The 11,428-nt window shown below is 39.3% G+C and overlaps 1 protein-coding gene across 1 annotated transcript; it reads right to left on the bottom strand.

Moving 5' to 3' along the window:
• Positions 1-305: 305 nt before the first annotated feature.
• Positions 306-908, bottom strand: LOC147452406 (uncharacterized). Its single transcript, XM_086519249.1, has 3 exons — positions 666-908; positions 471-572; positions 306-365 (listed from the first exon to the last, which is right to left on the bottom strand). Exons 1-3 carry the CDS (start codon positions 906-908, stop codon positions 306-308), a joined length of 405 nt encoding a protein of 134 aa, XP_086375375.1.
• Positions 909-11,428: the final 10,520 nt, after the last annotated feature.

Here is an 11,428-nt window from a genome sequence, read left to right as displayed (position 1 = left end):
AGTGCAAGCTTAGATATAGACCCAAAGTAGTCACCCACAAGACAATATAACCATTAACTCCATCATCCATAGTATTGTTTGCAAAATAAAGATACAAAACTGGCAAAAGTAAATTGATGAAAGTAACTCAATGACAATTGTACACATCATAGACAAATCACTTGATTGTTAAACTTTGTAAATGTAATAGTTACAACACCATTGCCATTCTTGAAAAATTATACATGGTTTTCCAATAGTTATAAAAGGACGTATAAACATCATCTTATGATACATATGATATGACAAAAGGAAACTAATGCTATCTAGCTACGGCTAGACTGACGTCGTTTAATCAGACGTCTCATCGCGTCCAAGCGGCATATCTGTTGGATTCTACAAAAAAAACAATAAGACAGCTTTCTGTAAGTATAAACATATAATTTATAAAACAATACAACAAATAGAAAAGAGTAAGCTCTAATACTAACCATGCCGCCGCGAGAACTCAGAATGTCTATCAAGGCGTTTAAGCCCTTCCTGCCTACATACTCGCGCTCGTACTGTGTGGAATCACGTCCTGTCATCGACCATTGTCAAAACATACAAAGAATCCATTATGTTAGAATTTAAAAACCCCTAAACCCTAAACTATCAAACCTAAAGAGCAATGCGAAAACACTTACAAAATCGGGCTCAAATGATGTCCACCCGCCGCTCGCCAAGTGGTGCAAGCTCCCTGCCTCTACTCGCGCTCTAGCTGCCTCCTTTTGTTGCTTCCACTTGTCGAGATTCTCGCATGCTACTTTCCTTGAATTCTTCCAGTCTTCTTTTGCCAGCCAATCTGGTTTGTTCCACCCATGATTTATTGCTTTTTGCACTTTGGAACGCTTGTGCTTGTTGCAGTATTCATGCATTCTAACCTTCATCAGGTCTTCATTGAAGCAGTCGTCCTGTGTTGAAATGAGAAACTCATCATGCAGCATGCTCATGACTCTGTCTTTTAAATCACTCGGTACTTCACTCCAGGTGCTTAACTAGTATATAGTGTCTAAACACCTGAGAGAAAAGACCGTGCATGTGCAAGATCACCTTCTTGCCTTCATCATCCAAGATGATGTCACCGCTGAAGTCGACAGAGTAAGGAAATACCTCTCGCCAGTGACGTGTGAACCTCGGTGTCCTCACAGGGGTCTCTAGCGGCGTGTCAATGGGGGTACGGATGTCAGATTTCTCCACTGTAGTCTTGGCCCCGAAGCAAGGAGTGTCGACTGGAGTGACTCCTGGAGGCTTCTAGGAACGGCTGTCAGCCACGCAAAACCTGGTGTACATGGCGATGTTGTGGCTGGTGTGGGGGCGGGCAAAGAAGGGGAGTGTAAAGAGCCTCATCGAACACAAGGCGGTGTCGAAGCATCGGCGGCGGCATCTCCACAACAACCGCCGCCGCCACCACTAGCACTAGAATGGTAACCTAACAGGACATAAAAGTGTCCTTTCAGGGTTTTGGGAAAAATTTCCAAAACCATATTAGATCCACTCATTTTGAAAAATCCTTTCATGATCTTATAGTTCAATAACTACTACATATGGAAAAAATGAGAAACTTGTAATTTTTCTCATCCCTTGGTCACTACAAGCCTCTAAAGTTGATGGACTAGTGCATTTTTCCCAAAACAGCAATTTCTTATGGTTGATTGCATATAAATAAGAGTGGGGATTTTTGTAGGACATGAGATAAAATGCCCCGTTAACTTCAATGGGTTGGTGACCAAAACATATGTTTGCTTTTACCTCACTAATTTTTTTTGGGAAAAAAAAAGGTACAAAAAAGTTGCATTTTTGCTATTCTGCGGACCTATCATCAAAGTTTCTATAGTCACGCTCAATACAGATACTATATACCCATGTTTTCTTATTTCCCTTTGGGCCTTTGGATTCAAAAGGATCCATGGAGCATGTCAAAAGGATAATGGATCTCTTACAATTGGAACCTTAGGGGCAATGACAAAGTGCTAAATACAGCAAACATGAAAAAACTAGGTTTAATATTATGACCTCTAGAAACCCATAGAAACTACTCAATATCCAGCCAAGTTTGTAGTCTATGATTAGATATGGTTACTACTTACAAAATACACACAATTGGCCTAAGAAACTAGCAATATTGAGAAAGTTATACTTGCTACTCTAAAATGTATCGTATTCTTCAACAATCAAAAAACTCATACATCATCATAGACTATGCTATATAGCATATTAGGTCCCCCAAAACTCAAGGAAGATTAGCTTTATGTTATATATTACACTTACACAATCAAAATTGAATTTGGATATTTAAAGAAAGCCCCCAAAAAAATCATAAAAGTGCTAATTTTGGCCAAAAAACAGGATTATGCAATTCTTGTAAATTGGTCAAAATTTTCAATTTTAACACTTAACTCTCCCTACAAACATCAAAACATGTTGAGAACTATGAAGGCCTAACCTCTAGCCATCTAAACCTCACAAACATGAAGTTTAGAGTGGTATAGTTGCCAAAAATTGAAAAAAAGCCAAAAATAGGACCCGTTTTTTCACACAGCTTAGGTTCAAAAATGTTGTGCAAGAGTAAGGTTAATGGTGAGATCGATACTCCCAAAAAAAAAAAAAAAAGAGTTTTTTTCAGCTCATAAGGCAACTTTGTGGATATATAGCACCTAGAAATCCATTCTCATACTCTTCAAATAATTCAAGCAAAATGGTCACTTAACAGGACACAAAAGTGTCCAAGGACATAAAAGTGTCATGTTACCATTCTAGTGCTAGAGTGCCGGTGCCTAGATGAGTGTGAAGATCATCTCATTGACACCAAAGCTTCGGAGCACGTTGAATGCTCCGAAAGAGAGGGAGACGCTAAAGGAGTAGGAACGCATGATGGTGCTCCAGAGCAATGATGCTCCACATACCACTGTCACTGTTGGGGTAAAAAAGAAGAAATAAACTCATCATCATCCATACCTGCATTAAACACACGAACATTTAATCTTAATATTGAATGAATGCAGAAGAGAACATGGACAAGTAGAGAGAGAGAGAGAGAGAGAGAGAGAGAGAGAGAGAGAGAAAGAGAGGACTCATAAAGGGGGAGGGATTTTTGTGTAGAGAGATTTTGTTGAATTTTTGTGAATTTGTAAAAGCACTGCACTCCAGATGCGATGGAGACTGAAGCTGCATAGCGAAGGTCTGCTCATAGAAGCTGCTTGCCCCACCACTAAATCTAATTGATCGGGTGAAAGAGACGCTGAGAAGCAGTAGTAGTGCTTCTTAGTGTCTCTTTCACTCGATCAGCTAGATCTAGCGGTGGGATGAGCAGCATCTATATTGAGCAGACCTTCGCAATTGCAGCTTCAGTCTCCATCGCACTCGGAGTGCAGTGCTCGTTGTCAATGCTTGTGAGAACATACTGACGAAGGAAATTTGGAATGGCGGCCTCTACACCAAAACAAACTCCATTGCGCCACAAGGGAAATGAGATGAGGGCACCACCTAGTCTTGGAAGCGTGGACTAGGACCGCTACACACACACACACACACAGAGAGAGAGAGAGAGAGAGAGAGAGAGAGAGAGAGAGAGAGAGAGAGAGAGATCACTATGAATGAAGCATTAACCGTAGTGTGTGTACAAGGAATGAATGACTTCAAACACTCCCAACACAAATAGCATATAGATTACCAAACAATCACTCAAGGATTAGCCAAGATCACATCAAGCACTCTCACACACATATAAAAAATTTCTCTTAATTAACATAAGTAAGAGGAGGAGAGGTTACTAGCATGAAACAATTTGCACTCTAGGATGTGCAAGAATAGAGTGAATGAATGAGCTTATGGGCTCATGGTGAGTGATACAAAGGCTCAATGGGGCTGAGGGAGGCTTGAAATTACAAAGGGGAAGGCCTCTTTATATAGGAAAGAGAGTGATTAGGAGTGAGGTTAAGATCCAAGTGTAATTTGTACAAATGAAGCTTGATTAGGGACATTCAACCAATGAAGAAGCTCCTTCCAAGTGATTTGTTGACCAATTAGCTCCATCATCACTTGTGTTGTCTTCACTCCTTCCTCCATAGCTTGAGTCCAAGAGCTTCCTTATTTTAAAATGTAAAGAATCTACATAAAATCAATACATATCTAGTAATAATAGGAAGGGGTTGAATGAGAACTTATGAATTACAACAAGATTAAGCATGACTTGAGAGGTGATTAGAAGAGGAACATTGATGGGTTTTTGAGCTTGAGAGAGAGGAGGAAGGAGAGGAGGGTGAGAAGACTAATGGCTGATTTTAGAGAAGGTCTCAATGTGGAAAAGGAAGGGTGTGTGTGTGTAAAGGTAGAGGGGGTGGTCTCCACCACAGTTGAAAAAACTGGCGTCCATCATTTTGGCCATATCTCCTAGACCGTAGATGCAAAAATTATTAAAAAAAATATGGCCAGAATCTCCAGCTCATCAGCTACAACTTTGATGAAGACAACTTTTCTTGGATCGGAGTGGAAGTATTTTTTAAAAATTCAGCAAAATCATGTGTCTGGTTTCTTCCTTTACCAAGTCTTCCACTTGGGTCCCATTTGTTTGAATCATCATATGGCTCCAAAGCCATGATGATATGAGCCACTCATGACCCTTGAATCATGGGTGCATGGCTCCACAACCACATCATATCTTTTCTTTTCACATTTACATATTTTCCCTTCCCTTTACCACTAGGTTCTCCCTCTACCTTTCACCTCCGGTGAACTAGTCAAGAAAACATCATTTTTTTTTAATTTTTCCACGAGGTTGCTCTCACTCTTTCTTTTATTGTAAACCTCTAGAAGCAAGGAAAACCAACAAAATATGATAAACAAAAATTTGTGATAGGCTCGGATCAATACCTAGAGCATATGTACCTAGAGTGGACGCAAAGACCATTAAATACAATGACGCAATGACGCATATAGATAGAAATGGACAAAAAGCCACGTGAATACAATATATATTATAAAACGGAGAAAAATTGTTCAAATACAATATTTATGGCTTTAAGAGGTCTCTCTCTCATCCTCGCAAAGCTCAACATAACTTCCTATATCTATATAGAGCTCTCGGTTGAAACAGATGTCCTCCGTTTCATTTTGTAGATCCTCTGCATGCACCCCATAGAGAGTAGCAGCTTGATGCTCGTCTGGCATCACCTCAGTGGCTTCTGACTGAGCATCTACTCTGATCTCCTCCATTGATGTCGATGTGATTGGCACATGGTACCTTCATACGTTGGTGCACTACGAGGGGCTACCTCTATGACGTACCACCAGTTTGATGTAGACTTTGTAGGATGAAATATCACCTGCCAGAGCCACATAACTTACATGAGATCTTTCAAGCACATAACTTCTAAAATTGGATGTTAACTATTTACATACTTACTTGTTCACAATGCTCGGGTAGTACGAAAGTGTCTCTTAGGTCAGTCCATTTCTTAGTTGAATCCACCTTAAGAAAACCAAGACTCTCCTCTACGTACAGTAGCGTTGCGGCCCTCCATGATTATCTTGAACCATTGCACGTCAAACAAGCCTACAAAAAATCCTCTATAATCGATCCTCAAAATCTCTTGTAGCATGCCAAAGTAAGCGAGTTCCACCACCACAGGGCTACTAGGTAGAAACTACATCTTGCAAACGAACACATGGAAAGGCCCATAGGATTGTTAGAAAAAGAGGTTGTTACTTCTTATGGCATTGAATATGAGCAAACCTTTGCTATTGTTGACTTTGGCAAGAAGAACAACTATGATATCATTCTAGGAAGACCATTCATAAGACAATTGAAAATGGTCCAAGAGTAGGGTTATGACCATATCGCCTGACATATGGAAACCACGACAAGAATAAACCTTAAGGACCATAGTTACAAGGATGTGATAAGAACCCCAGTAGAAGAATTTGATTCCAATACTCTAGCAAGATCAGAACTTCTGTCATGGTTGGCTAAGCCTAAAGAGCTGTCGATATGTGGAGCTTCACAATGTGGAAGCTTAAAGCAAGAGGAAGGCATCTTAGAAAGGGCAATCAAATATAAGGATTATATCACAGAATCCTTTCTTGAGGAAGCTTTAAATCCACTTGAATGGGAACACATCTTGGCTACTCTCAATGTGTGCGCCATTCAAGACGATCCAACACCAACGTTTTGTAATGAAAATGGCTATGATGTCGTTCCTTATTTTGTAGTGAGTGTGATTCAGTAAAACAACGACAAAGAAGAAGACGAGTTCTAAGACTCCATAGAACACTTGGAGCTTCAAGAAGATGCAAACAAAGAAAATCTAGATGACCCAACAAGTGACAAGAATGAAACTTTAAATAATGCACGATTTAACAATTGTCGAGATAAAAAACCCAAGAACCAATGTCACTGCTACAAGAATAAAGTGCATTCCAAAATCCTTGGTGGAAATGCAATAGCAACAAGCATCCTCATACGTGGCTTCTAAACATGAAGAAAAGACTTAGCCAAGAAGAAAATGGCCATGTCGATAAGCTACCAACACTCTAATCAACTGGATAGAAAAGTCCTCCCAAAAACAACAATCCAAGTTCAACCAAACAGTAACTTCCATAACAAGCTAAACCACAAAGGGAAAGTGCTAGAATCCAACCTTGTTGATGATAGCAGTGGCAGTGATGATTCTTATGACATTCCCTACCAAAAACTCAGGTCATCACTATCACTAGCAGCTTCAGTAAACAACCAAGGAAGGCCAAAAGCAAAGAACAACAAGTCAGAACCAAAAGTTCGACAAATTTGGATACCAAAGAGCCAAATTGTCCAAAAGCAGGTATGCATCAAGAAGACAAAGATCTTTGATAAAAAATAACAAGATCCAATGCAAAAAGAAAAACAATCAAAATCTGCAAGAGCAACTAAGAAAATCACAAAGGTGCAAGCTTTCACAAATCAGATTTGGGTTCCAAAGAAATTTACTCAAACACAAAGAGATCAAGAGTTTATTTGGATTCCAAAATGATTAAAGCATCAACTCCCAAAGTCTGAATCTCAACATCCTCAACCAAGCCTACAAGGACTGAAGCAAAGACCATTGAAGACTCACATAAAGACAAGGTGGATCCCAAAGAAGTCTCTTCAAACACAAACAAAGCCAAGACAAGTATGGGTTTCCAAATAAGCAGCATCAATGAAACAACCAGTAATCACAAAGAAATGGGTCCCAAAGGAAACCAATAAAACTAATGCCACTTGAATTCTTTTAGTTCCCCCTTTGATTACAGTACAATAAGAAGAGAACCCATTGTTGAGGGACAATGCCGAATACAAAAACCAACCACAAGGCTAAAGTGGGTCCCAAGGAAGCATCAAACAGATAAGTGAGCCTTTGAAAAAGCTCTACAATATTCTTGATCAAGAAAAATGACACAAAAGCTTCAAAGAGCATCACATTTCTTAGAATAGGAAGCCTCACTAGCAAATGCTAATAAGCAAATTTCTTATACCCACATCTTGCACAACATAAATCTTTTCTATGCATTGAATGTGTATGCATAATAGGGCTACACTACAAGGCCTGCATAGGCACAAATTTTGATTGTCCAAGCACAACACATACCCTTGGTGATACCCTATCGTCGTCAAGGAAGACCCCAAATAGGAGGGGGGAGGCATTATTAATGCAAACCTAGTATTATAAATATTAGAGGGCAATGTTTTGTGAGTGGAATTTTTTTGTTTGATTGTGATGATTTTTTGACAAAATTCAGAGTATATGTCCTCATAGTAGAGTCATAAGAGGCCTTATGGGGACCAAAGCCATATATGAGCCCCTAGGGACATGTGTACAGTTTACATAGCGTTTAGAATGATTGGTTGAGTTGATTTTTGGTTTTCTTTTGTTTGCGATTTCTTACCAAAAATAGGGGGGGAGGGGGATCCATAATCCAGGTGACAAACAAACTTAAGAGATGTTGAGCAGTACAAAGACAAGAAGGAACGAAAACATGATAAAACTTCACAAAGCATGTCTCAAATTCCATACACACAATGGGTAATGTCAAAGGTAAGAAAAGAATACCGATCAACCTTCAACAACAACATGAGGCCAAACATGACTAATTAAGAATGGTCATAAAAATTTGGGATGGACACTACAAGGACAAAGAAAGTTGGTGATGTGACTAAATGAAAGCACCCATCAAGTGTGAAGTTGCCATCAGACATTCATATGGCTACAAGGCCGTATACATGGAGTAGATCTTTATAATGTAAATCTTCTATCTTGTATGTGAATTAATGAAGCCTAACAAAAAAAAGGGACTAACAATACTGACAAGAACAAAAGGGGAAAAAATAGCTCAATCATCTTTTGTGATAGATGTCTACAGGAGAAACTAGGGATCAAGCTTAATTTTGATCATCATCATTTGTTCTACATGTGTTTTGCAACCAGAAGGTGCCAAACATGCCCATCAATCATTTTTCAAACTTGAAATCCATAAAAGTGCCAAATACAAGTTCAAATCAGGCCAAAATTTGTCAGGTGGCTATGAATAGAAGATACAAGCAAAGGGTTTTTATTTAAATAATAATTTAAAAAAAGTCTAACCCTTAGCCAAAGATGCATTTTTTTCAAATCTAAAGCCATGATAGCCATCTACATCCCTGTACATCATGTATATGAATTTTGGGGACAAATGGACAATGATACCTCATCAATGGTCATCTATCGCGAATGTTGTCAAATAAAGCCCTTTTGAAGCAAGTTACTAACTTGGGGGAATTAAATGGGATTTGTCGGGCCTTAATTAAGTCATGCCTCAAGTAGATGTAGTATAATGATTTACACATCACACAAAAGCTAACAATGGAAAATGTAACTTTGATCTCCTTGATGCAGGAACAAAAGAGTCGCAAATGAAGAAGAGCAAACACAAATGGTAGACAAACCGACCTTCACAAGGTTACATATCTTGTCCTTGATGAGGTGGATCAAATGCTTGACATGGGTTTTGAACCTGAAGTCAAAAAACATTATCTCCCAAATCCGACTTGACAGACAGACTTTGCATTGGAGTGCCACTTGGACTAAAGAAGTTGAAGGTTTAGCCAAGAAAAATCTACAAAATCCTTATAAATCTCTCACTGGTTTACAAGATCTGAAAGTGAATCACTCAATTCTACAGATTATAAAAGTTGTTTTTGAAAATGAGAAAGACACAAAATTGGCAGATGTTCATCATCAATTATGATTTTCTTGAATCATACGAAGACTATGTACATTGGATTGGACAAAAAAGACGAGCTTATGTAAATGCTACTGGCTATACTTTCTTTACATCAGCAAAGAAACAACAAAGACCACACCGACATCACAATGAGGCCATGTCAGGAACGACATGAATTCGGAGGGGGGAGTGTTGACCGTGAGTCAATAGCACAACATAACTCAACAAAGAATTATCTCTTGAGAGTTATGAAATGCTGTGGATTATGGTTATAGACATCATTTGTAATAAGTAGCTAGTCTAGTTGCAGAAGCCGGAGTGAGATGGCACTTCCAGATTGTACATAAAAAACCATTTTACCCCTTGAACTCTATTTTAGGTTTAACCTATGGCTAAAAGCAAGGGATGGTGGTACAAAATTGGTTGTCCTTGACAGTACATGTTGATGGTACTTTGAAAAATCTTTGCAATGCGATTTATCCAAGTCATAAAAGAAATTAGTTATCATATTATATAATTGGATACATCTTTAAAAGAGGAACATCAAAATAGAATGTCGGACAAGTTTTGACACAAACTACAAAAAATTTACTAGTCCCCACTTTTTCAATGGTACCAATAAGGTGGAAAAAAAATTGGTCCTTTTTTTGTACCACCATCCCTTGCTTTCAGTCCTATGGTAGCCTTAGTATATAAGGTATCTAGGTCATTTTGTAGAGAGAACTTTTATCATAATCTAAGTTTTAAGCTTACATTGACTGTGTGTGAGAGAGGAAGAGAGAGCGTGAGCTTCATCCTGGCACTACTTCCCGCTTGTTTATGTAATGGAATTGGCCTATTAACTTGAGAGTAGAATAAATTAGAGAGAGTACTTTTGTGAAATTACTTTGTGAGCATAGTGGGTGGACATAACTAATGGTAGCGACATAAACATAGCGTTTAGTTCGTTTTTCACGAACAATAATTTTGCAAGAGAGAGAGAGAGTTAGAGAACATGACAACAGTTGAGGACCGGATTTATGTGGAGACGGTCCCCCCTCTAATAGGCATTTGTATTATAGTTTCTCCATCAAGAGAGACTTGTTAAAATACAATCTTTGTGTTCCTTGTGACCTAGGTGATGCAATGAAGATGGAAAGCTTCATGCATCAAGAGCATAACATAAACTTTGTGGAAAGCATTAACTATCCCAAGCCTCAGTTCCAAGACCTCAAACACCTTCGAAGGTGGAGAGAGCTAGTAGAGAATGAGAAAGAAGAAACATTTCATAGGAGAAAGAACTAGTTCCTCACTTGTCATCACTCTTCTTGCTAGCATACATAATAGCATAATAATGAAGATGGAAAGCTTAAGCATTGAAGAATGGCTCTTGGTTGGATTTGCATTCCGTAGCCAAGAGTGCTGGTGTAGGCTCTCAACCTCTCTACTTCCTTGGAGAAGGAGAAGGAGCTCTTGCACTTTGCACAATACATAATGAGAGTGTGTGGGAGAGTATATCCCCCAAGCATGCCCCCTAATTTCTTTCGTCAACCCCCCCTTGTGGTTCATGCTTGAAGCTCATTGGACCCCTCCATGCCTAGCCAACAATCACAATCAAGAGTCATACCAAGCAACAAGGGTAGCCTTGGGACAAGTTTCCCCCTTTCCCCTTTGCAAGAGAGGGCTTGATAAATGCTACAACAACTAATTAAATCCACTAAATTATCATTGGACCCCTTGGAAGGCCGACCAATAGGCTTTAGGCACACCATGAGGGTAACCTAGCTAGAGGCTTGACATGTGTCCTACTTTCCTCTTGGGCAAGGGGTGCCCTTTCGGAGAGAGAGTGGTCAAGAAAACACCCCCCCTTCTTTCATGGCTCTCTCCCTCCTTGTAGGGATTTTCTTTGACTTTTCAAGCCCCTCAACCTTGGGCGTGTTCTCACCACAAGCACATTCTTTAAGCCCCTTAAGCTTGAGGTTTTTTCCCACCTCAAGTACAACCTTAGCATCTCAAGCATGACAAGAAACTAAAGAATCTCAATCATCAAGCACTTTAAGCATCTCAAGCATCTGAGTCATCAGGCACAACAAGCACCTCAAGCTTGGGCCGAGTTACCACCTCAAGCACAGTCCTAGCTTACCTAAGGTCAAAGGACTTTTAACACTAACTATTGGAGGTCTTCAATGAAGTTAACCCTAAGGTCGTTATGCTC

Source organism: Adiantum capillus-veneris, chromosome 8 (genome assembly GCF_014529385.1).
Source record: "Adiantum capillus-veneris isolate H3 chromosome 8, ASM1452938v2, whole genome shotgun sequence".
Lineage (NCBI taxonomy): Eukaryota > Viridiplantae > Streptophyta > Polypodiopsida > Polypodiales > Pteridaceae > Adiantum > Adiantum capillus-veneris.
This window is presented reverse-complemented; position numbering and strand designations above follow the sequence as displayed.